We start from the raw sequence: 22,392 nt of genomic DNA, 5'->3' as shown, positions 1-22,392 counted from the left end.
GTCACCACTTGTTTAGTGCATATGTAATGCACCCCATTAGTTACAATGTTGTGTGTGTATATATGTTTGTCTATATATATAAGACGTAAGTAAGAGGACTATTAATAATCACGCAGTACGCTCCGCATTGCACGTCACATCGTCAATCCACGTAACAAACGCTTACGCAGAGTTTCGAGGGATTACGGATGACGCCGTCTCGTAACGATACCTGTGCGCATTACGCACCGCGTCGTTTAAACGCATCCCGTGTAAAGATAATAACACTAATAATCACCTTCACACGACTGCTAAACACCCCTTCTAATTACGTACTATTACACACGGGTCTAACCCTGACACGAGATAGTTTATTGCACGTGCGGGGAGCGGCAGCGGGAGCGCTGCGTGGTGCAAACCCCGGAGTTGGATGCCGGCTCACGACCGACAATGTGGGCTGACCAGCGTCTGACACCGAAGCCTTGGTCCCCTTCCGCGCGTAGGTTGACTCGGCCGTAAATCGTTTTGAGTGGTGACTTTTTATTATTATTTTACACGCTTTTATTTGACTCGCTCTGTTGTCGTCGTTGTTGTTGTATCCTCAAATCTTGTAACTCAATTTTAACCCACTTCCCAATGTGGTATCGACTGCAAACTTGGTATACTTATGTCATACTGATGGCAATACTATATTCTATCATGAAAAAACATATTTTTTAACGTTCTTTCATATATATCTTTCATATATCTTATGTTTCGGCTTGGGTCTAATTGTCCACGCTCAACTGACGTTGGCTGGAAATTATCACGGCCCCTGACGTTATGGCAAGCTTCGGGGCCACTTCCTGGAGTCGTGGAGTACTTCCATTACTAGTTCGGTAAATTTAATTAAAGCGTGTTTAAAAAAAGTTTTTTTTAAATATTACTTATTTAAAACTTCGGCACCGGTGTGGAGACGAAGGCGTGGGGGGGGGGGCTTTGGTGTGTTGGGCCACCCCAACAACCTCACCGTGCTGGTGAGAGTTTGTGTATGGGGGTGGGGGTCTTTATCTCCGTGCTGGTGAGTGTTTGTGTGTGGGGGGTATGGGTCTTTATCTCCGTGCTGGTGAGAGTTTGTGTGTGTGTGGGGTGGGGGTCTTTATCTCCGTGCTGGTGAGAGTTTGTGTGTGTATGGGGGGGGGGGGTCTTTATCTCCGTGCTGGTGAGAGTTTGTGTGTATGTGAGGTCTTCATCTTCGTGCTGGTGAGAGTTTGTGTGTGTGTGAGGTCTTCATCTTCGTGCTGGTGAGAGTTTGTGTGTGTGTGTGGGGGTCTTTATCTCCGTGCTGGTAAGAGCTGTGTGTGTGTGTGTGGGGTATGGGTCTTTATCTCCGTGCTGGTGAGAGTTTGTGTGTGTGGGGTATGGGTCTTCATCTCCGTGCTGGTGAGAGTTTGTGTGTGTGGGGTATGGGTCTTCCTCTTCGTGCTGGTGAGAGTTTGTGTGTGTGGGGTATGGGGTCTTTATCTCCGTGCTGGTAAGAGCTGTGTGTGTATGTGGGGTATGGGTCTTCCTCTGCGTGCGGTGAACGCACGCGGGCCCTCGGCCGCTTTCTACCGGTTGGCTGCAGCGTCACGGGTAGGGGCTGAACGATTTGGGGGGAAATGATCAAATAGCGATTTTGCTGACAGATCGATTGCGATTTGATTTGCGATTACATTTTTTTAAAAGTCAAGCTTTAGTTCAATATTCAGTGTGTAATAAATTATAAACATGTGATGGAACATTGGAACATGATACCAGCAAAATATTAACTGCTCTATTCTAATGCAATGATGATAACTTAAAAAGTATGAATGTATTAAAAGAAATTCAAATAGAACAATCAAACATAGAACAATTGTTAAGTTAAGTAAATAAAGTTATAATAATAAAAAATAAAAATTCCAATAAGAAAGTAAATAGAACTTTTCAAATCGCAAAAAAATCGCCGCCTTTGCGATTCGCTAATCGCATTGTGTCAAATTGCGATTTGAAATCGATTAATCGTTCAGCCCTAGTCACAATCCACCGAAAGACGACTTACTCTTGTTCGCCTACGACGACGATGATGATGCGCATGATGATGATGATGACCAACTCATGTACCACAACTCGCACGCGGAATAAGACGACGGTATACCGAGTGTAAACCGAGTTATACTATGCAGGAACGATGTATGTATGTATATGTGTGTGTATAGAGCTTCGAAGATAATTTAATATGGATAATAATAACATCTCTGGGTCTGGTCCGTGGCTACCTGCCAGGGTGGGGAGGGTTGTGGGGGGAGCAGCCTTCGCCAAATCCACGTGGTTTTCTAACGTGCACCTAGCCTGGCACGAGCGCCGTGGTGACACCACGTGCACTCGGTGCGGAATCGTGTCTGCCCGACAGTGCTGTTCCTAACACACAGGGCTCCTGTTTACTGCATACAAACACGCGTGCACGCGCTCACCTTACACTACTCGTATATTCGCGGTGATTCTTTTACGCGAGAGAAAGCCAAAAGATGCCCGAGGCACGGTGAACCAAAAAGAAGCCACCACCACCACCACACATACCACGATTCGTGACACTCCCCCACCACCATCATCACCATCATCACCACCTCCGTCTCTAGGAACGTAACGAAACGACCACACCGACGAAGTGAGAGACGGCGAGGGGAGAGAAAGAGAGGAGAGAGGGGAAGAGGGAAACTAATTTAACAATCTGGCGACGTCGTTGCAGAGTGACTGATGATGCCATTCGAAGCGGTGGTAGTTGGTGGTGGTGGTGGTTGTTGGTGGTGGTGGTGTTGGTGCCGGTAGCGTAGCCACCCGGGTTCGACTCCACCAACACCAGTGACGATTATCTGAACCGGTCATGGGTCTCCCCTGGGTCGACTCGGCCTCGAATGACTACCTGGTGCGGTGTGTTAACATCGCCACCGTGGGGAGACAAAGGCGGTCGGGTGTGGTGCTGGCCACCCACCCCCCGTGTGCCGTGCCGGCCTTCGTAGGTGCTACTCGTTAACAGCACTTGCCCCAACAGTCTGGTAAGGCTGCACGGGGGATCTTTGTCTTTGTTGTTGTGATGCTGCGACTGCGGGTTTTTTTTTGGGGGGGGGGATTGTAACAACACAATAACAACATCACACAACACATTCCTCAATAACACCGTGGACTTAAAAAGAAACAAATATGTTATAAGAGAGATGAATGAGTTCGTGTTGGCACACCGCATAGAGTTCTCTCGTTTCGGGCTGAGTCGATCTAGGGGATAATAAGTTAATCTGTCTTGCCGGTCTCGTTTCCTTCACTTTGCCAAGAGAGGAGCTGCATGATGACTATTATACAACAGGATTATACAACCGCGTACATTTGCGAATTACTTACAAAATAACACGTTTGAGCGCTTCATACAATTTGAATATCTCCCGTAAATTAAAAAGGCATAGTTAGTAGTTAGCGCTCTGAGGATACGTGATGCGTGTTTTTTGTTTAAACTGCGCTCATTATTATACAAAGATCCCCCGTGTAGCCTTAACAGACTTTTGGGGCAAGTGCTGTTAGCGAGTAGCACCTACGAAGGCCGGCATGGCACACGAGGGGGGTGGGTGGCCAGCACCACGCCCGACCGCCTTTGTCTCCCCAGTGGCGATGTTTACTACACACCGCACCGGATACTCACTTGAGGCTGAGTCCACCTAGGCGAGGCTTGGGACCACTTCAGATAATGATTGTCACCGGTGTTGATGGCCTTGTGGGAATCGAACCCGGGTCGCCGGGGTCGTAGAGCAGCGTTGCGCGCTAACCGCTGCCCCACCGCTTGCGATGACTTACACGGTATTTATCAATTATAGGCATAGGTTTATTTTGTTTGCGTTCCGGCCGGTCTATCGACGACGTCCGAACGCCGCGAGGAGGGGGGGGGGGCGGTGGCTCGTTATCGTTGTGCGCGGTGCGCCTGACTCGACGCGTCAAACGCCAGCCCGCCCGCACGCCAACGCAGCAGACTCGTCGCAAGAGCCTTCCGCCGCTACCACCACCACCACCAACAACAACACCAACAACAACACCAATGCGCGCTTCGCTTTATCTTCACGGCTTTTCATTTCGCTCGCGACTCCTCTTCCTCTCGCAGCGCAGCGCGTAGTGCGCCGTGCATTCTCTGGGTCGGTCGCGCCGTGTACAGCGGCGAATATCAATAACGGCATGTATTATTAACGTTCTGGCGTTAGCATGTGTGAGTACAATAATGATTTCACCGCTTTATAACACGGGCAAGCCCGGGGGTGGATGGGGTGGGGGGGTGTTGCAAGTTGATGTTTTGCGGCGGCAGCGGCGAATTTGCCACGCCACGATCCGCAACCAGAGCTGTACGCACGCATCGGTCCTTCCCGTTGCCGAAACGGATCCACATTGTGTGAGCTCGTGCTCATTGCACGCTAAGTGGTGCCACAAATGAACCACGATACCTCGCCGATCTCGTTCGGTCGTCATCCTCGCAGCAGCGGCGGCGGCTTTCGGCTGCTCGCCACCGAACAAAGACGGCGGCCACCGCATCGCACGGCGCTTTCAGATGCGCCTTTGCGGCCGTCTGGAACGTTCTTCCTTCCGATATTAGGAAGCCACTGGAGCCTGTGCACTTAAATCTCGATTGACAAACTGAATTCTTTAGAACTGCGTTTTGTGTTTAGTTTGTTGTCCTTCCCCCCCGCACCTCCAATTAGCACGGTCGGCTACGTACGGAGCGAAAGAAGTGCAACCTACACGCACGCGGAGAGCGGTGGTGCAGTGATTAGTGCATTCCTGCATGCTGCGCTGTGAATCCGGCCACCTGAATTAGATTTCTCCCCCCCCGCCCACGGCTAACATCAGTGACAATTTATCGCTGAGCCTGGCATGGACCAGCGTGGTGAAGTATGGTCAACCAACCCACCCTCGCGATGGTGACGGGGCCTTCATTCAGGCAGCAGCGGATTGAAAATGGGTTTACATGAAAGAATAATTGTATTTATATCACGTGTCTAGTGTATGTATGCGTCTTGTATAATAGTCCTGTTGTTGTGTATGTATTCATTAGTAATGTGTATGTATTATGTATGTAATGTGTGCGCGCAATGCAACTTGCGTTATGCACGCACTTGTGTGTGTAAGGGTAGAGTAATGTTGTACGTGCAATGCGAACGTGATGTATGGACGCAATCTGTATGTATACACGTACGTAATGTATCATCAGATTTCTATGCGAGACTCATAATAAAACATGTAATATACGAGCATGAGAGTTGGTGTCAACTATTCATTCAGCTAACCCGTCTTTACGGAAAACATTATCAAGGCTATCCACTACACTTTGCTATAGGCAAGAATAATATATACAATTAACTCTATGCTACCAGAATAACTTAGACTTGCAGCCCACGGATCTTGCATTCTATAATAACAGTGCTACATAATATCCGGCAAAGCGGTAGCAGCATATGTAGTTACGTCAAGACCAGCTTGTTCTATGGTATACTTATATTATGCACGGTGACGCACGTGTGTGTGTGTGCACACATTCGTCGACACGTATTCAATATTCAAAATAATCATTCCGTTTTATCCACTGCTGGATGAAGGCCTCCGCAAGCGATGCCACGGATCAATCTCCCGTTGTATCTTCTCCCTCCTGCCGCGGCCCTCTCCCCATCGGCGCGTCTCCCGTTGCGTTGGCTGTCGTTTCGCCGCCAGTCTCGTCCACTGGGTCGTCGGGCCTCGAGTTCTGACGTCGTGGCCCACCCTGGCCAAGCCCAATTATTGTGTCCACGAAAGCCGATGCGACGATGCCTCATTTCCATTTGGTAACCGATCCGCGTGCTCCTCCATTCCCAGCCACGGACACCTCCGTGGGTTAGAGCCCACTTTTCAGATCCTGTTCCCCTTTTAGATCGATCCGTTCACGCTTGTGTATCCCCGTAATTTCAAAACAACTATATTCATAGGAGTTGGCGCTAGTTTGACGGCATATATATTCTTATTGTTTTCCCCCTCGTATGTGTGGGGAGGGGGTTCCCCAGGCACTCCGGGCTGCTGCCAATCGCAGAATTTGCCCGTTAAGGAATTGGACGAACGACTCGAGCAGGGTCCCCTTGAAAACGAGTCTTGAGACTCGACGGCAAAGATGCCGAGTAAAATAAGGAGTTGGCCTATTGTGAGTGCACCTACAGCAGGATGGCAACTGGGGCAGGCTCGTGTCGATTTATAGCTACGCATCGGAATACATTAATCACGCGAAATAATGATGATCAGTGTGCGCGTATGAATATTTGATGTGTGTATACGAACCCTACTGCTTCGTATCAGAATAGGTTTGTATCTTTTTAAAAATAGATATATAGATGTTATTATATTATTGTTTTCCGGTAGCCCTAATCCAGCAGTGGAGTTGACAAATTACTTTATGCACAGTTCACCTGGAAGAGGGGTTTTGCCAGCTTTTTATCGGCTTTTGCGGCACACTCCACGGGCAGCGATCGCTCGGTTCGCTGATGACGGGTATGGGCACTGTGTTTGTAAATGTTTACTTGTCGCGAGATTTGAAGACATTTGTAACTTTAGGATGAGCCATGCCTCGTGAGTGAAACCTATCAACCTCCAGAGCGTTTTAAACTTTCTGACCCCCACCTCCTACTGGACATCTGTGGGAAAAGAGCTTTACAGCTCATCTGATTTCTCCAGGATACATCAAGATTCTGATTCCGATTGTGGCCCGGATTCCCTATATATTTAAGTTGTAGGAATTTGACAGTGAAAATCAGGTTTGTCATATTCAATCAATCTATCACAATTATCAATCCTCATTAGAGAGCTGACTTGATACTCGGCTTTGCTTCCTATCCCGTCCATATGTTTTTGAATCGGCAGGAACGCGCATTGCATGCGCACACTGCATACGCACATTGCATATGCACGTTACATCCGCTCAATGTAAAAATCCCACGTTTAGCCATACAGATAGGTAGGAGGCAAGCATTGTTAGTCAGCACCTATTATATATTTTATTTAAATTTTACTTTTATTAATTTTAATTTTTTACCTACGTGACTTTACCGAAAAAAACTAAGAATATGAATAAGAGCACCTATTATTAAGTAAGACGGGGGACGGCACACAGCTCCTGTCCGCGCAATGGCACGAACATATTTAAACATCAAATTGTAGTAATTATGGTGTTAATAATTTATGAATCTTTTTGCGCAGCCAACGCACAAATTGTTTGGTGATGCTGCCGCCGCTGCTGCGTTGGCAGTGGTGCAAAAGCACAAATAACAACAAATTCAACACAGTCGCCAACGTTTCGGGCAATGGCACTTTTTCATAGCTCATGAATAATTAATTGATGTCATTGACGACTCTGCATGCCATAAATTAGGACCGTTGCCCCAAATCTTCCCCATTATAATTTTGTTGTTATATTTTAAGCCTGCAGTGTTATTGACGAATATTCTGAGCCAATGCACACACTTATACATACAAAGACAAAGATCCCCCATATAGCCTTGACACACTGTTTGGGGCAAGTGCTGTTAGCGAGCACTTATGAAGGCTGGAACGGTACACGAGGGGGGTGGGTGACCAACACCCCGGCCGACCGCCTTTGTCTCTCTAGTGGCGATGTTTACACACGGCACCGACTACTCATTTGAGGACCGGTTACAATAATCGTCACCGGTGTTGGCCGTGAGCGGGAATCGAACTCGGGTCACCGGGTTCAGAGCGCTGACCGCTACACCACCGCTCCCCCCCACACACACACATCGAGACCCACACATGCACCGTGTTGAGTATGGCTGGTGGATGGGTAAGAGACACAGGACGCACGGATAGAGTGGGGCTGCTGCTGCGGCCGCTGTGCATGGGACACCTTGATGAAAGGGCAATCCCAGCAGCAGCAGCTTCCTAGAGGGTACACAGCCCCTGTAGCGTCAAATACGCTGCTATGCCTCGCAACGTAAAGGAGGGGGAAGGGATACATTATACACTACAAGGCGTACAACGTGTTAACGCCGACTGTGATAGCCGAGTCTGTATTGCTCCTCTTATGCAGAGGCTAATGCTGCATCACATATGCATGGTGTGTACTACTGGCGTGTCGTGTACGCGTGTGCACAGTACAATACGGTATATACCTAGGGTGCACTGATTCGTTGTACTCGTATGCATATAGTGTATACGTAATGTGATGTACAATGTTGTATACAAACGGTATCAATGCGATGTATGTGTAGTGTATACGCAATAGTCTATACCATTTACTGTATACTTTTGTAATATAAGCCTAATGTAATATACAATGCATACAAAATGTACTTAATACACTCTTTTCTTAATTCAAAGGAAGATATCTTGATTATTTGTCGTTATATGTACAATGTTTACTTAATATGGTATACAATACATACATGATATGATATATTTAGACGTTGTTCTCATATTTAGTGTTTGTACGTTATACGCTGCATCCTTGACGCATTCTGTTTACATAGCATGCGTTGATACAATGTGCTAGTACGGAATTGAAAGTCTGTAGGCAATACGCACACATGGGGCTCTGCTAGGCTATACCCAGTAAACATGCAACGTTGATACAACATCCTATGCTTACTGGGTTAGCTAGGTTGAATGTATGATATGTGAGACCCTGCATTGCACGACATTTGTTGAGCATAGACACACATGGACATTGCATGCAACTGTATATGATTTAATATATGTCTGTGTGTTATTACTGCGCTCTGGATTGAATATCCAATTGTGTGACTTTGTAGATGATAAATAAAATGGAAATGGTGTGTCGTGTTAATATCATCGGTTAAGATGTATGGATGGTTTAATTGCATTGGCAATCGAGTAGGGTAGTGTAACTGATTCGTTAAGTATAATTCTAAGTGTGATTCATCTAAGGGTAGCGATTCGGTTACGCATTGGGTTACGATACAATTACATTATTGTATTGTACACAATAGTATTGTGTTTAGTTGTCAAACGGCACGTGTTGTTGTCAAGAGTGTAGCCGCTATATTACCTTCTAGAGTGCACACATTGTGCTCGTGTTCAAAATTAAAATGTGTTACCTGCCGAAGCTGCGATGTTGGCAGTGGCGCACGAGCATGCATAACAAATAAACACAACACAGAAGTCAATAACACCGTGGCCTTAAGAGAATCACATTTCTAGTAGGCAAGTAATGCTATGATGAAGGCCCATTGCCCAAAACGTTGCCTCTTGTAAATAGATATTTTATCTTTTAAGGCCACAGTGTTATTGGCGACATGTGAGATTTCGTCTATTTTGTGTCTACCGCGTGTATAATGCAGCAGAGCGTGTCAATAACAACGTCTGTCACGTAACATCGCCATGTCTCTTTGCCATATTCTCGTCCCTTGACCCGAGCATTTTGATTGCATTTCGTCGTCCAACAAGCGGCGGCCTCTTCATGGTTTTCAATCAACGGATCTGTTCGCGGCGTCATGATTTTGCCAACGGACACGTTGGGCCATACATCCAAGCCCGCTTGCACATTGTGCGACGAGTTTCCATAATTTGCCTGCGCTCAATCAATGCTGCTAAAATTATGCACTCCCAGACGGCCGTATGTGCGTAATGATGAATTTATTTCGCCACCGTACGTAGCCAACCGCGCTAATCGGAGGTGCGGAGGGAAGGACAACAAACTAAACACACAAAAAGCAGTTCTAAAGAAGTCGATTTTCAATGTAGATGATTTGAAAGTGCATGGCACCAGTGGCTTCCTAATATCGTAAGGAAGAACGTTCCAGCTGCCACCGAAGCGCTTCTGAAAGCGCCGCGCGATGCGGTGACTGTCTTTGTTCGATGGTTAGCCGTTGGGCCGAAGTGTCGTGAAATAAATACTTAAACATTTTTTTTATGGCGGATAAGTGAAGGAAGACGAATTGTTATTTTTGTTCTCCACGACGATGCTGGTGATCGTCATATCGCGTGCTTTTTTGTAGGGTTTGAATACTTGTAGTGCGTCACGTCATGTAATTGACAGCCCCCTTGTCAATCCACCGCTGGATTAAGGCCCTTGTCGCTCGTCGTATGGTTCAGCTGTGCTCCACCCACGCTTGTCCATACTTCACCCACGCTTGTCCATACTTCACCACGCCTGTCAGTGCGGCTCGATGAGGTGTGACGAGGGGCAGGACCGGTTCAGATGCCGCTTGTCGCTGATGTCGGCCGTGCTGGGGGACTTGAATTGAGATCGCCACTTTCATAGCGCAGTGGGCCCACCACTGCGCCACTGCCCCCCCCCCCCTCCGTGAGGGTTATGTATATCTTGCAATGCGTATTCTCGGCATGAGTGTATGCCTACACATTAATTGTATACTCCTATAAGTGTATTGCTTATCATGTCGTATACGTGCTTTAACCATGTAAGTGCAGTGAGATTCGCCGTCTCAGTGTATAAGGTTGACAATGTAGAGTCGGTTTATTCTATATGAAAGTAAAAATGCCCTTTCGCCAAGCGAGCACTCAATTGCATTCAATACATGTTTATGTGTGGGACTGAAGATCACCTTGTACGCATCGAGGGGGTTTGTATATTACGTTGTGCACATGTGGATTGAATGTTAATATAATTAATCCTTTTCAACACGTAGGCTTTCACGACCAATATCATTCATAATAGAATTTGTAAATGTTGTGGCTTGGCTCTCCAACACACCGGTGTGCTGTACTTATGACGAATTGGCATGTTCTGTTTACATGACAACTCTTATTATTTGGCTGTGTTGGGTGGTGGCGGGTTTTAACGACACATTCATATATTTACGCGATCTAACCCAAAAACCTCTTATGGATAATTAATCCTGTATAAAGTCCGATAATTTATTATTGAGATGTACATACGCTTTACTGTGCACATGCCCGCCATACATGATACACACACACCGGTGGCATTGGCCAAACACCCCAGGGCAAGTGTCACCTGTAAATGGGCCTTGAGACTCAGTGAGGTTTTTTGATGAATACAAATATTATTACATATATAGGAATTGCATAAAAAGTAGAAGCTCTTGTCTGTAAAGAGGCCCAAGTATGCATATTAAACACATCTTTAACATTTTAAACGTAGGCTTTCATGAACAGTATCACGATTCAGTATTAGTTTATTTTGGGGTTAATATCACTGTGGAGGTCGGATGTTTTTTTAAACTATAACAACCCTCCACGATCCGACGGAGTCAATCAAACCAAGTTGCCGCATGGACAAACCAAATCAGTTGGCACGTTTGCCCACAACATCACGATGTGACTGGCGCTGTCGGATGGTGAAGATCTAAAGGTAAAAGCATTTCACTTATAACTACGGCGATCGAACCCAAAATAAACCGATTTTACGACTCAACTCTGGAACATCTTTAGAGTCTGTCTAACGCTGATCAATCGGAGTTTGTTTATCGGATCGGTCAGAGGAATGCAATACAATTATTAGAAAAGTACGGGCACTCGGCCAGGATACCGGATTCAACTCGTGAAGATGCCTGCAGTAGTGCGTGGATAAATCTGAATGAAAGATCAGCTCCGCAACGCGCAGCTCAATCTTGGAAACTACGTTAGGATTGTTCCAGCTTACCGCATTGTCGTTCAGTTAGCACACTTGTACACGTGGATACAGTGTTCTCGCATTATTCACGAACTTGCTATCCGCGATTTTGGCTATCCACGAATTGCATCTAGAACTCGATACGAAATGCATCGAGAGAGAGAGACAATAATGAGAGAGAATGTGATGCGAGAAAGCGCTCAGATAAAGTGATGAGAGAGAATTGTACGTATTTAATTGCTTATTTATGTATTTATGAAACAAATTTATGAAAAATGTGCTGTTCACGAGCATCTCCAGAATGTATCCCTCGCGAATAACGAGGGAATGCTGATATTTATAACGGAGGCTATCCTCTGCTCATAGCCTGCATCTTACCAATCCTACAACCCATATTCTACCACAGAGGTCATCCTTTGACTATTCCTCACCACGGAGGTGGATATTCTGCCGCGCTCGCACACGCCGCATTTAATGCAGACATATCTGTGCTCGCAGGTCTACCTACGTAGCGGGTTTCGTGTAAACATGTTATTACGAGAGCCGCGAATATAGAAAATGTGTATCTCTGAATTTTGACACTATAACATGAAGCCAAATGACTTTACACGTACAAGAACGTACGCGCGCACACCCGCGCGCTCTAAATGCAGACGAATGCGTGACCGCGACCCACCCTGGGCAGGTTTGTATCAGCATGTGCTCTTGTAATAAGAAGCCCCGCGCTCGTATTATTAGGGCAGTAAACGCGCGCGGGCGCCAGCCGGCAGGCGGGCGGTGCGGGTGTCGCGCGTGCGCGCGTGCCGGGAGACGTTACGATGCCGTTTCTTCTCGCCGTAGCCGCTCGCCCATGTGGCTGTCGCAAGTCTTGCGCCGCATGCGGCGTCTGCGCAGCGGCAAGGCCGTCGGTGCACGCACGCGGCCCTGGCGTCACTGCGGCGAGAGTGACTGACTGACTGGAAATTGGAAGGTTCTGAGTTCCAAATCACAGTTGTGTGTGTGTGTGTTGTGGGGTGGGGGGGCTGTTTGTCAATCTGGACAGTGGCGAAACTGTCGACTGTTACAGAGGTGGTATTGGGGCCCATGGGTCGGAGAGGGCCCAGGCGTTGGGGTTACGAAGAGCAGGGATGTCGGACGGGGATGGGGGGGCGCCGCCACCAATTTAACGTTTTGTGCCAGCGCCCACGCCAACCACATTACGCCGCTGAACTTGGCTCATCATTTCTCTGGGGTCGATGTAAAATAAGCACCGTTTAGTGCACAGCTGCATCTGCTTTGCAGTTTTATAATGATGATAGTAAAAATCTTGCATCGGGCTTAGCATTGTGAAATTTCCACCAGGAGATTGTTGCGTGTGCGGTCGTTTACACGTGCGTTCCCGTGTGAGCGTTTCTCTGAGAAGTCGAGTTCTCACGCGGTGAAGGCTCCGTTAATCAATTTGGCTTATTGGCTTGTTTTATTTAAAAAAAAAAGTGAATTTGCTTGTAAAGATTTTTTGGCTTATAATGAAGGTACATTTTGTGGGGCTGTAAAGTAGTGTTGCTACTTGCATTTGTATTCCGTATTAGATACGCAGTTGATATGTTCTGTAAGCCCTGCTCTTTAGACGTGGGATTTTTGTTGTTGTTTAATTACCTCTGGAAATATTCACCTGCAGGGTAATGTGGTCGTCTAGAGAGTAGGGTTTGTTGGCCTATCCATGCGTCGGTTGGGCTGTTGTCCTATCCCTGCATCGTTTGGGCTGTTGGCCTATCCATGCGTCGGTTGGGCTGTTGGCCTATCCCTGCATCGCTTGGGCTGTTGGCCTATCCCTGCGTCGGTTGGGCTGTTGGCCTATCCCTGCATCGCTTGGGCTGTTGGCCTATCCCTGCGTCGGTTGGGCAGTTGGCCTATCCCTGCGTCGGTTGGGCTGTTGGCCTATCCCTGCGTCGGTTGGGCAGTTGGCCTATCCATGCGTCGGTTGGGCTGTTGGCCTATCCCTGCGTCGGTTGGGCTGTTGGCCTATCCATGCGTCGGTTGGGCAGTTGGCCTATCCATGCGTCGGTTGGGCAGTTGGCCTATCCCTGCGTCGGTTGGGCAGTTGGCCTATCCCTGCGTCGGTTGGGCAGTTGGCCTATCCCTGCGTCGGTTGGGCAGTTGGCCTATCCCTGCGTCGGTTGGGCAGTTGGCCTATCCCTGCGTCGGTTGGGCTGTTGGCCTATCCCTGCGTCGGTTGGGCAGTTGGCCTATCCCTGCGTCGGTTGGGCTGTTGGCCTATCCCTGCGTCAGTTGGGCTGTTGGCCTATCCCTGCGTCGGTTGGGCTGTTGGCCTATCCCTGCGTCGGTTGGGCTGTTGGCCTATCCCTGCGTCGGTTGGGCAGTTGGCCTATCCCTGCGTCGGTTGGGCAGTTGGCCTATCCCTGCGTCGGTTGGGCAGTTGGCCTATCCCTGCGTCGGTTGGGCAGTTGGCCTATCCCTGCGTCGGTTGGGCTGTTGGCCTATCCCTGCGTCGGTTGGGCAGTTGGCCTATCCCTGCGTCGGTTGGGCTGTTGGCCTATCCCTGCGTCAGTTGGGCTGTTGGCCTATCCTTGCGTCGGTTGGGCTGTTGGCCTATCCATGCGTCGGTTGGGCTGTTGGCCTATCCCTGCGTCGGTTGGGCTGTTGGCCTATCCATGCGTCGGTTGGGCTGTTGGCCTATCCCTGCGTCGGTTGGGCTGTTGGCCTATCCATGCGTCGGTTGGGCTGTTGGCCTATCCATGCGTCGGTTGGGCTGTTGGCCTATCCATGCGTCGGTTGGGCTGTTGGCCTATCCATGCGTCGGTTGGGCTGTTGGCCTATCCATGCGTCGGTTGGGCTGTTGGCCTATCCCTGCATCGGTTGGGCTGTTGGCCTATCCATGCGTCGGTTGGGCTGTTGGCCAATCCCTGTGTCGGTTGGGCTGTTGGCCTATCCATGCGTAGGGTTTCTCCCGGAGCACTGGTTTCCCTCCGATGCTCAAACCAAAGAACTCGAGAAGGAATCGGCCAAACATCCAAACCAGGACCCTTCTTGGCGGAGGCCCGCCTGTTCAAATGAGGCCCTTTTTGCTGGGGGATCTTTGTCTTTGTTTGCAGAGAGGAGCGCTCACTATCAGCACGCTCGCTCCTGCAGTACATACGGCGGAAATGGGGATCGTCACGTCCCTTGTATGATACATGAATTACCATACACAGGAGTGTTAATTCGAAGGGAGAGAGATAATGAAAATCAGTCTTCCAAAAGAATGGGCACGTGGGAAAAACGATAAGATGAAGGCGATGATGGGATGAGATTTGATTCTCGGGACCAGCTTGATCTGAACAATAGGTGTTCCGCTGCTGTGAAGTTAAATTCAGGACACCATATAATGTACGTGAATATTTTTGTATTGTATGTGTACTCTGTGGCGAATTTTCGTGAAGGACGCTCATGGGCAGTTGGAGGCAGTCGCCCTCCAACAAAAATGGAGGGCAGAAGAGCGACACTCACAACAACGAGCAGAGCGCCGAGCGGCTAAAATGCAGCGAGTGGGCACAGCTGGTACAACTGCCAGTCATTTCAGTCAATCAACCAATGGCACCTGAGTCTGTCCCGTGACTTCCTGTTCGTGAGCCTTCGACACTTCACGTGGCCTCAAAGTGCACCTGACATGGCACAGGTGCCGTGGTGTCGTCACGGCCACTTAGTGGCGAATTGCGACTGTTGTTGTGTGTGTACGGTATCTCCACAGTTTGAATGTGTAGTTATAGGTGTGGTACGAATTTATTCGTGTGTGTCTATATTCTATGTGCTGAACTCGGCGACCTGAGTTCAATTCCCGTTCACGACCAGAAACAGTGGGCGATATTTTAAGTGATCTTGGGCCTCCCCGAGGTCGACTTTGCCACAAATGAGTATGGTGTTTAAACATCAACACTGGAGAGACAAAGGGTGGCCAGGCCTGGTGTTCGTCGGTGCTACTCGCAAATAGCGCTTGCCCGAACAGTCTGTTAAAGACTTCACAGTGGATCTGCGTCTTTTTGTACACATACCGCTTTCGCGACCAATCTTATCAATAATTGAGGTTTTTTTTTGGGTTGGATATGGTTGTCGCCTGATGAGGCTGGTTGTAACTACCGGTGAAACATCGCACTCGAATTGTAAATGTTGTGGCTTTCCTCTCCAACACACCGGTGTGCCAAAGTAGTGACTAATTGGCACGTTATGTTTACATGATGAACCTTACTAATTGGCTGTGTCGGGTGGTGGTGGGTTTAACGGCACATTTACACTTAGGCGAGATCTAACCTAACCCCTCCCCCCAACTCTGTTATGGACACATACAGCAATTTCATATTTTCCCCATGGAATGTAAAAAGGAGTCTTCAATGCTCTTTTTTAGGGGGTTCCTGCCATGTAAAGGCTGCTGAGTCCTTTTTTTTGGGGTTCGAGCCAAATCGTCTCCAGCAGGAAGCAAACCTAAGTGCCCAGAACAAAAAGCCCAATGTACAAGGGGGGGGGCAGGGAGCGGGGTGGGTGACCCTAAACAAAAAATCGACACGAGTCGATCAACAACCCATTTTGGTGAACTGCCTCTCGCAAGGCCCCACCTCCATGGGCTCTGCAGGTCGGTGTCTCGCACAGCACGATCACTGCGCGTCCACACACCAAGCCCCCGCACCGGATGTAGTAGCATGGGGCCCTGATGATGCAGACGATGGCAATGGGCCTCCCCCCCACCCCCCGTTCTTCAATGGGGGGGCGGGGGTGGCTGGTGCAAAATCCCGGGGTGGCACAAGACGGCGAAGATTAAACGAGCGTTAAGCGCTCAAGAGGACTGAGCGACGGGCACGGTACGTCCGCGTCTTGTCCGTGCGCTCTGCTCTCGCTCTCTCAGCACCCCGCGTGTACGCGAGGAAAAGGCCGCGGCAGCCGTCGCTTGATTGCTGGTCAGTTTTGTGTTTTTCTTTAAATCAACATTTTGACTTGACTGGAACAATTAGCCCCCCCTACTGCTTTTCGACTGGCCTGGGCCCTGGGGTAGTTGCACCGCATGCATACTCGATCACAACGCCACTCCTCAGCCTTAAGTTGCGTGCAAATCCACCAGTTCCTGAAGAACTGCACAGTGGTCATCTTGTCGTAAGTCGCCACCAATACATTTCAGCAAATGTGACTGACCGTCCATCCGACCAACAGGCAGCAGTGTGATGAGAGACCTGTTTCTTCATTAGTCGTGGACCGGTTTTCTCATTATTAGGACTCATCGGTAGAGTACAGTCACCGTTCTTCACTGCTGCCAATATCTTGCTGCTAGAGACCTCAATTTGTAGATTCCCCCCCCACTTCTACAGCATGGGGGGGGGGACCCATAAGCTCACCTGATGGCAACAATAATTAAAACCTGTCAATGATGGGGCGGAGACAAAAAATCGCAACAGAGAGAATTAGTGCCGGACGAACAGCGAGGCCTTTGAGCAGCAACGCAAAAGCTCTGTTTTCCCGGGGCCTAGTCATGGGGAATATCTCATCAGCGGGCGATCTGAGCTACGCCGCTGGAGGATTTGTGCCACCGACCAAGCGCACCTGGCTGTGGGAGGACTGCTGTGAGCACCTGATGATGGACGGACGGAGGGGAAAATCATGGGCAGAGTTGTTTGGGCACGGAGAGCCGTGTCAACATTGTCCGGCTAATTAATTCATTAAGCGAGGCATATTTGTTTTTTTACACGCCCGTATGCATATTTATTCATTTTACGCGCCCGGTGATATATCGCCCGGCCGAGTAGGACACGAAGGTGCGTTTTACGACGCCAGGGGTTTCGGATGTGTTTAATGCGGTTATAAATGTGACAAACACGGCGAGCGGACAAGAGGAGCGGGCTGCACGTAACACCGCACGCAGCCACCCTGCGTGTGTGCGTACACGCGTGTGTGTGCGTGCGTGTACACGTGTGTGTGTGTACACGTGTGTGCGTGTGTGTGTGCGTGTCGCAGTGGGCAGGCGACGTATCCACGGCGCGCCTCCATCAGGGTCGTTTAATGGGAAAGTGAAGACATAAATAAAATGTGTGAATACACAAACACACACAGATATGTTTTTACGCGGTGCGTATTGTTTGCAATAACGCGCGTGTTCCCGTGCAAGCGAATTCCTTTTTTTATTCATTGAACTGAATGAGCCACTATAAAGCATAAGCCACACAGCACATGCATATGCATGCGAGTGGTTTTAGAGTGCATGCATATGTATATGCCTCCTCTTTGTCATATGCCTGCACATATTGCACTGTACATTACATTCATATGTATACACGTGTTCTGTATTATGTCTGTATGTAAAGGTGTGTTCTGTGTTACACCCATATGTATACGCGTGTTACACAACGGAGTAGACGGGGGAAAGGTGGCATAGTGATTGGCGCACTGCACGAACGAAACCGTCGGCCCGAGTTAAATTCCCGGTGAGCGATAATCTGAACCGGTGCTTTCCACTCCACCTGCCCCCCTTCGCCAAACCCACATTGACCGGCGTGGTGAAGTATGGTTTAAACAACCTCAATGACCTATGGCAGCATGGGCAACCTTACATCCAGCAGTGGATTGACATTTTTTGTTTTGTTTGACCTCGTGGTATGGAGAGCGTGGGTAACTTGGCCAGGGTGGCACTGCGGTTGTGAGTTCGAAACCCAGGCAAGAGCCGGTTCAGCCGATCGTCCTTCCAGCGTCAGCACAGTGAGTATCATTGCGTGAAAGATCAAGCGTGTGTATGTATGTTGCACTTCTTTCGCACCGTACGTAGCCACACTTTGCTAATCGGAGGTGACCATTGTACTAGAGCAGGGGTCGGCAACCAAAATAACAAGAAGAGCCATTTCTTTCCAATTCGGTACAAAATTCAGTATTTCAAGAGCCGCAATGCATCTGAGTACATACTGTACATACGTACATATTGTCAAGAAGCAGCCCGTAAAGAGCCGCATGCGGCTCCGGAGCCGTAGGTTGCCAACCCCTGCACTAGAGGGACCGGGCCCCCCCCCCGCCGTAGGGAATGAGGAATTTTCACCACTGTCTCTCCCTAGACGAGCCAATGGGGACGAGCCGCCCCACGTTCGATACGTACACGTCCAGGTCCTCAAAGCAGCGGTCGCTATTTACGTGCAGCGGCGTCATGCGCAGCAACGTTCGCGTCCGTGCATTGCGGGGCATCTCACCCCGTTGTGGTTTCTCGTTTAATTAGAGTGTTCGGGTGCCCAGAGACCGTGCCCTCGTGTCGCGCAGGCACGGAGCGTTCTCGCCTCGGCGTGCCCTGTCTGTACATTGCGCATGTCCCCTTTGCGACACGATTGCGCGAAAAGCCTACACGCGTGTGCGTGTGTTCGTGGCAGCCTTAACAGCGTTTTTCGGACTTTGATTGACAAAAGCGTTTTGCTTGAATTGGACTACCACCTCATGCAAGACCTTCTTTAAACTGCCCTGAGACTCGGTTGCGGCTTCTTGTGTACATGCAGAATTCCGATGATAAATAATATAAGTCCGTGTATAATACTCAATTCCTTAGCGCACTCCTCACACATCTGGTGTATCGGCTGGCCCAGCGGTAGAGCGAGCGACGCACAATCGGAAGGTTGCGAGTTCAAATCCTGGTTGTGGGTTGACTCAGTCCATCATCCCCCTGGGGTCAATAAAATGCATACCAGTTTGAGGGTGGGGGGGGACTAAGTCAACAATGGGTTCTCTTTGCCTCAAGTCACCCCCACCATAGGAACGAGGAATTTCCACCACTGGCTCAGGGCTGTCAATTGGAGATGAGCACCGCCTCAATGCTCATCTGTATTTCTACAGATGAGCATTGAGGCGGCAAACCACGTGGCTTCTGTGTTGCCACCCCCACCCTGAATGGCTCCCTGCCCACTGCGAAATCAGACGCTGCTCCATGCAGCTCACTCCTGCTCGCTCCTTCCTTCTCTCTCTGTCCTCCCCTCCCATCATCATCATCTTCCTCCTCTCAGTCCCCACATCCTTGGCCCAGTCATTCCTTCTCCTCCCCCATTCCTGTCTGGAGCTCCTCCCTCCTTCCTGCTGCTCATCTTGAGCCCCGTGGCCTCTTTGTCCGTCCCCAGGTCCCGTTTCACCGTTCCCCTTTACGTCCGTTCCCTCTTCTTTCCCATTATTTCTCTTCTTTCGTCCCTTTCCAATTACACTTTTCTTTGTCGGATTATCATTTCATCGCCTCTACTCCCCCTCCTCCTGCGGTGTGCCACGGGTTCAAACTAAAAGTTTTATTTGAGCAGAAAATCACTTCGACTTTGTGGCTGTCCACTGCCGGTAAATGCTGCACCGCCCTTTATTTCCGCCTCGCAGCATATTCGGATATAAAATGTTGCCCCTCCTTTATAATTTTCCCCCTCTCCGTAGCCCGGCGCCTGTGCCCCTCCGTCCCCCCCGACGGGCACCGTGGAGTTGCACTGCCCGCACACTCCTCGATAAGCTGTGCTGGTGTGCAATGTGATGCGTGGGGGATAATGCTGTCAACTGTTCCGTCCTCACGTATGATGGCAGCAGCGATACGTTCAGCAGCTAAAATGCCAATGTCGAGGTCTGCTAGCCATGACGAGAGGGGGCTTCAGGAGCGAGAGAGAGAGCATTCGTGTAGGTTTGCTATTCCTCCTCCTCCATTGAAGCAGCACAGACTAGAGTGGGTTGACTATACAATCTATAGCCTTGGGTTTCATGGCCACTGTAAACTTGGACAACCCTCAACCGCTCGAGGACAGGCCTCGGGAAGATGTGTTGGTCACTTGCTCTGCAAGTGGAGCGTGAGGGAGCAGCCCAAATTGTGACCGTGGCCACCACCCAAGTCAGGCGATCGCCTCACGTACCGAACTCCTGGCCCTGAGAGATCCATTCCCAGTGGCATCGCGACCGCTCTCTCTCTGCGTCACCTGAAACCGTTCAATGGATCGCTAACCTCGAACTGCTTCCTCAGCCATACGGAGAAGAAGAAGATGGCATGGCCACAGTCGCACACTGGTTTGGCATGTGTCTCTATGAACCTCTACGTATCTCTCTGCGTGCCGCCTTTAGGCTTACTGTGTACGGTCCGTAGTTTGGGTTGCATGGCCAGTCGCACGACCGTGGCTCGTCTTTGACCGCGGTTGTTTGTGCCGATTGCAGAAAACACGCGCTCAACTGCCATCGGATGAAGCCCGCGTTGTTCAGCGTGCTGTGCGAAATTAAAGAAAAGACAGGTAAGTCCGGCTCACTTAGCGGTACGGCTTGCGAGTGTGCGTGCGTGCGTATGTGTCTAAATTATATGTACCAGATGATTGATGCGATTGCCGTGCGCGTGCGCTGTCTTGACGGCTGAGTGTATGTGTGTGTGTGAATGTGTGGTATGTGTGTATGTAAATATAATGGGGAGCGGTAGTGTAGCGGTTAGCGCTACGCTGCGCTACGAACCCGGCGACCCGAGTTCGATTCCCGCTCACGGCCAACACCGGTGACGATTATCTGAACCGGTCCTGGGCCTCCCCGAGGTCTACTCGGCCTCAAATGAGTACCTGGTGTGGTGTGTAAAAACATCGCCACTGGGAAGACAAAGGCGGCCGGGCGTGGTGTTGGCCACCCACCCCCTCGTGTGCCGTGCCGGCCTTCGTATCATTCACACGAGATTGTGCTCCCAACCTTCTTTTAGCTTGTACCATTCCAGCGATATGCATTATATTTACATTTGCGGTGTGCGCATGTGTTAACGTATGATAGTATAACATTATATATCATTGCTAAATACATTTTCGGGACTGGGCAGCGGTGCGGGAAGAGAGGGCTGAACATTTTACCACTGTCATCATTAAACAAAAACATTGCAATAAAACACGCGTATAATAAAAACATTAGCATATTACTTGTGCGTTTTTAAATATACGGCACCACATTTGTTATTGACAAAAGTCGTTACATTTTCAGCCAGCACACTTTCACTATATTCTGCTATCAATTTGTTTATACAGCTTTAAAAAAATAACATTGCTTAACGTGTATACGAAAACATACACAGAGTGATGGAAAAGTCTGTGGTGTGACAGAGAGCGACGGATGCCCTTGATGAAGCTGTGTCATTTCTCAACATGGTCCCCTTGAAGTGCAACGCACTTGGTCCACCACCATCATCATCATCATCGATGTCCCAAGGCTTTTAATCTCACTCGCTCACAGCTCACGTCGCTTCATCTCCGCTTGACTCAGTCACTTTCCTCACAAGTAGTTCCTTAACTGGAGAAATCGGATAGGCGCCGGGAGCCCGGTCCAGTGAGTACGAGTTTTCTCCAGATTTATTAGAAACAATTTTTTTTTATAATTTTTGCACAAGATTTCTCTGCATTTCTTCTCATTTTACACCAGATGTTTCTGGATTTACTCTGATTTTACACCAGATTTCTCTGGATTTACTCTCTGATTTTACACCAGATATTTGCATATCTTTAATATTTCACGAGCTTCTCAGGAATTCTTCTCTCTCAATGTTGTCAAGATTTTTCTGAATATAGTTTTTTTTCCTCCTCCATATGCACTTTTTTTTTGTAATCCGTTAACATGCGGATGTAACAATTTCAAACACCTGTAATATGATAGTTAATCCACGGCACTATTTATCTAAGCAGTCACCCTTTGTCGAAGGTCCCCTCCTTCGATGTCGGGCCACAGGCAGGCTTCATCGCATCCCTTATCCGGCGTTGCATTTGCGTGTAAGCTGCTCGATGTTGCAGTAACAGCTGTAACAGGAACCCTTGCGTTAAATTTAACAACGTAAGCTT

General features: G+C 49.0%; 1 protein-coding gene across 3 annotated transcripts in view; it reads left to right on the top strand.

Annotated features, from left to right (window-relative positions):
• The window catches only part of LOC144724411 (pre-B-cell leukemia transcription factor 1-like), a 230,024-nt gene that overhangs the window by 9,131 nt on the left and 198,501 nt on the right, over positions 1-22,392 (top strand). For all 3 annotated transcript variants that reach the window (XM_078603519.1, XM_078603520.1, XM_078603518.1), the window contains one exon: positions 20,753-20,826. In XM_078603519.1, coding sequence (XP_078459645.1) covers positions 20,753-20,826 — 74 coding nt within the window. The remainder of the gene's footprint in view (positions 1-20,752; positions 20,827-22,392) is intronic.

Source organism: Lampetra planeri, chromosome 20 (genome assembly GCF_965212315.1).
Source record: "Lampetra planeri chromosome 20, kcLamPlan1.2.h2, whole genome shotgun sequence".
NCBI lineage: Eukaryota > Metazoa > Chordata > Hyperoartia > Petromyzontiformes > Petromyzontidae > Lampetra > Lampetra planeri.
This window is presented reverse-complemented; position numbering and strand designations above follow the sequence as displayed.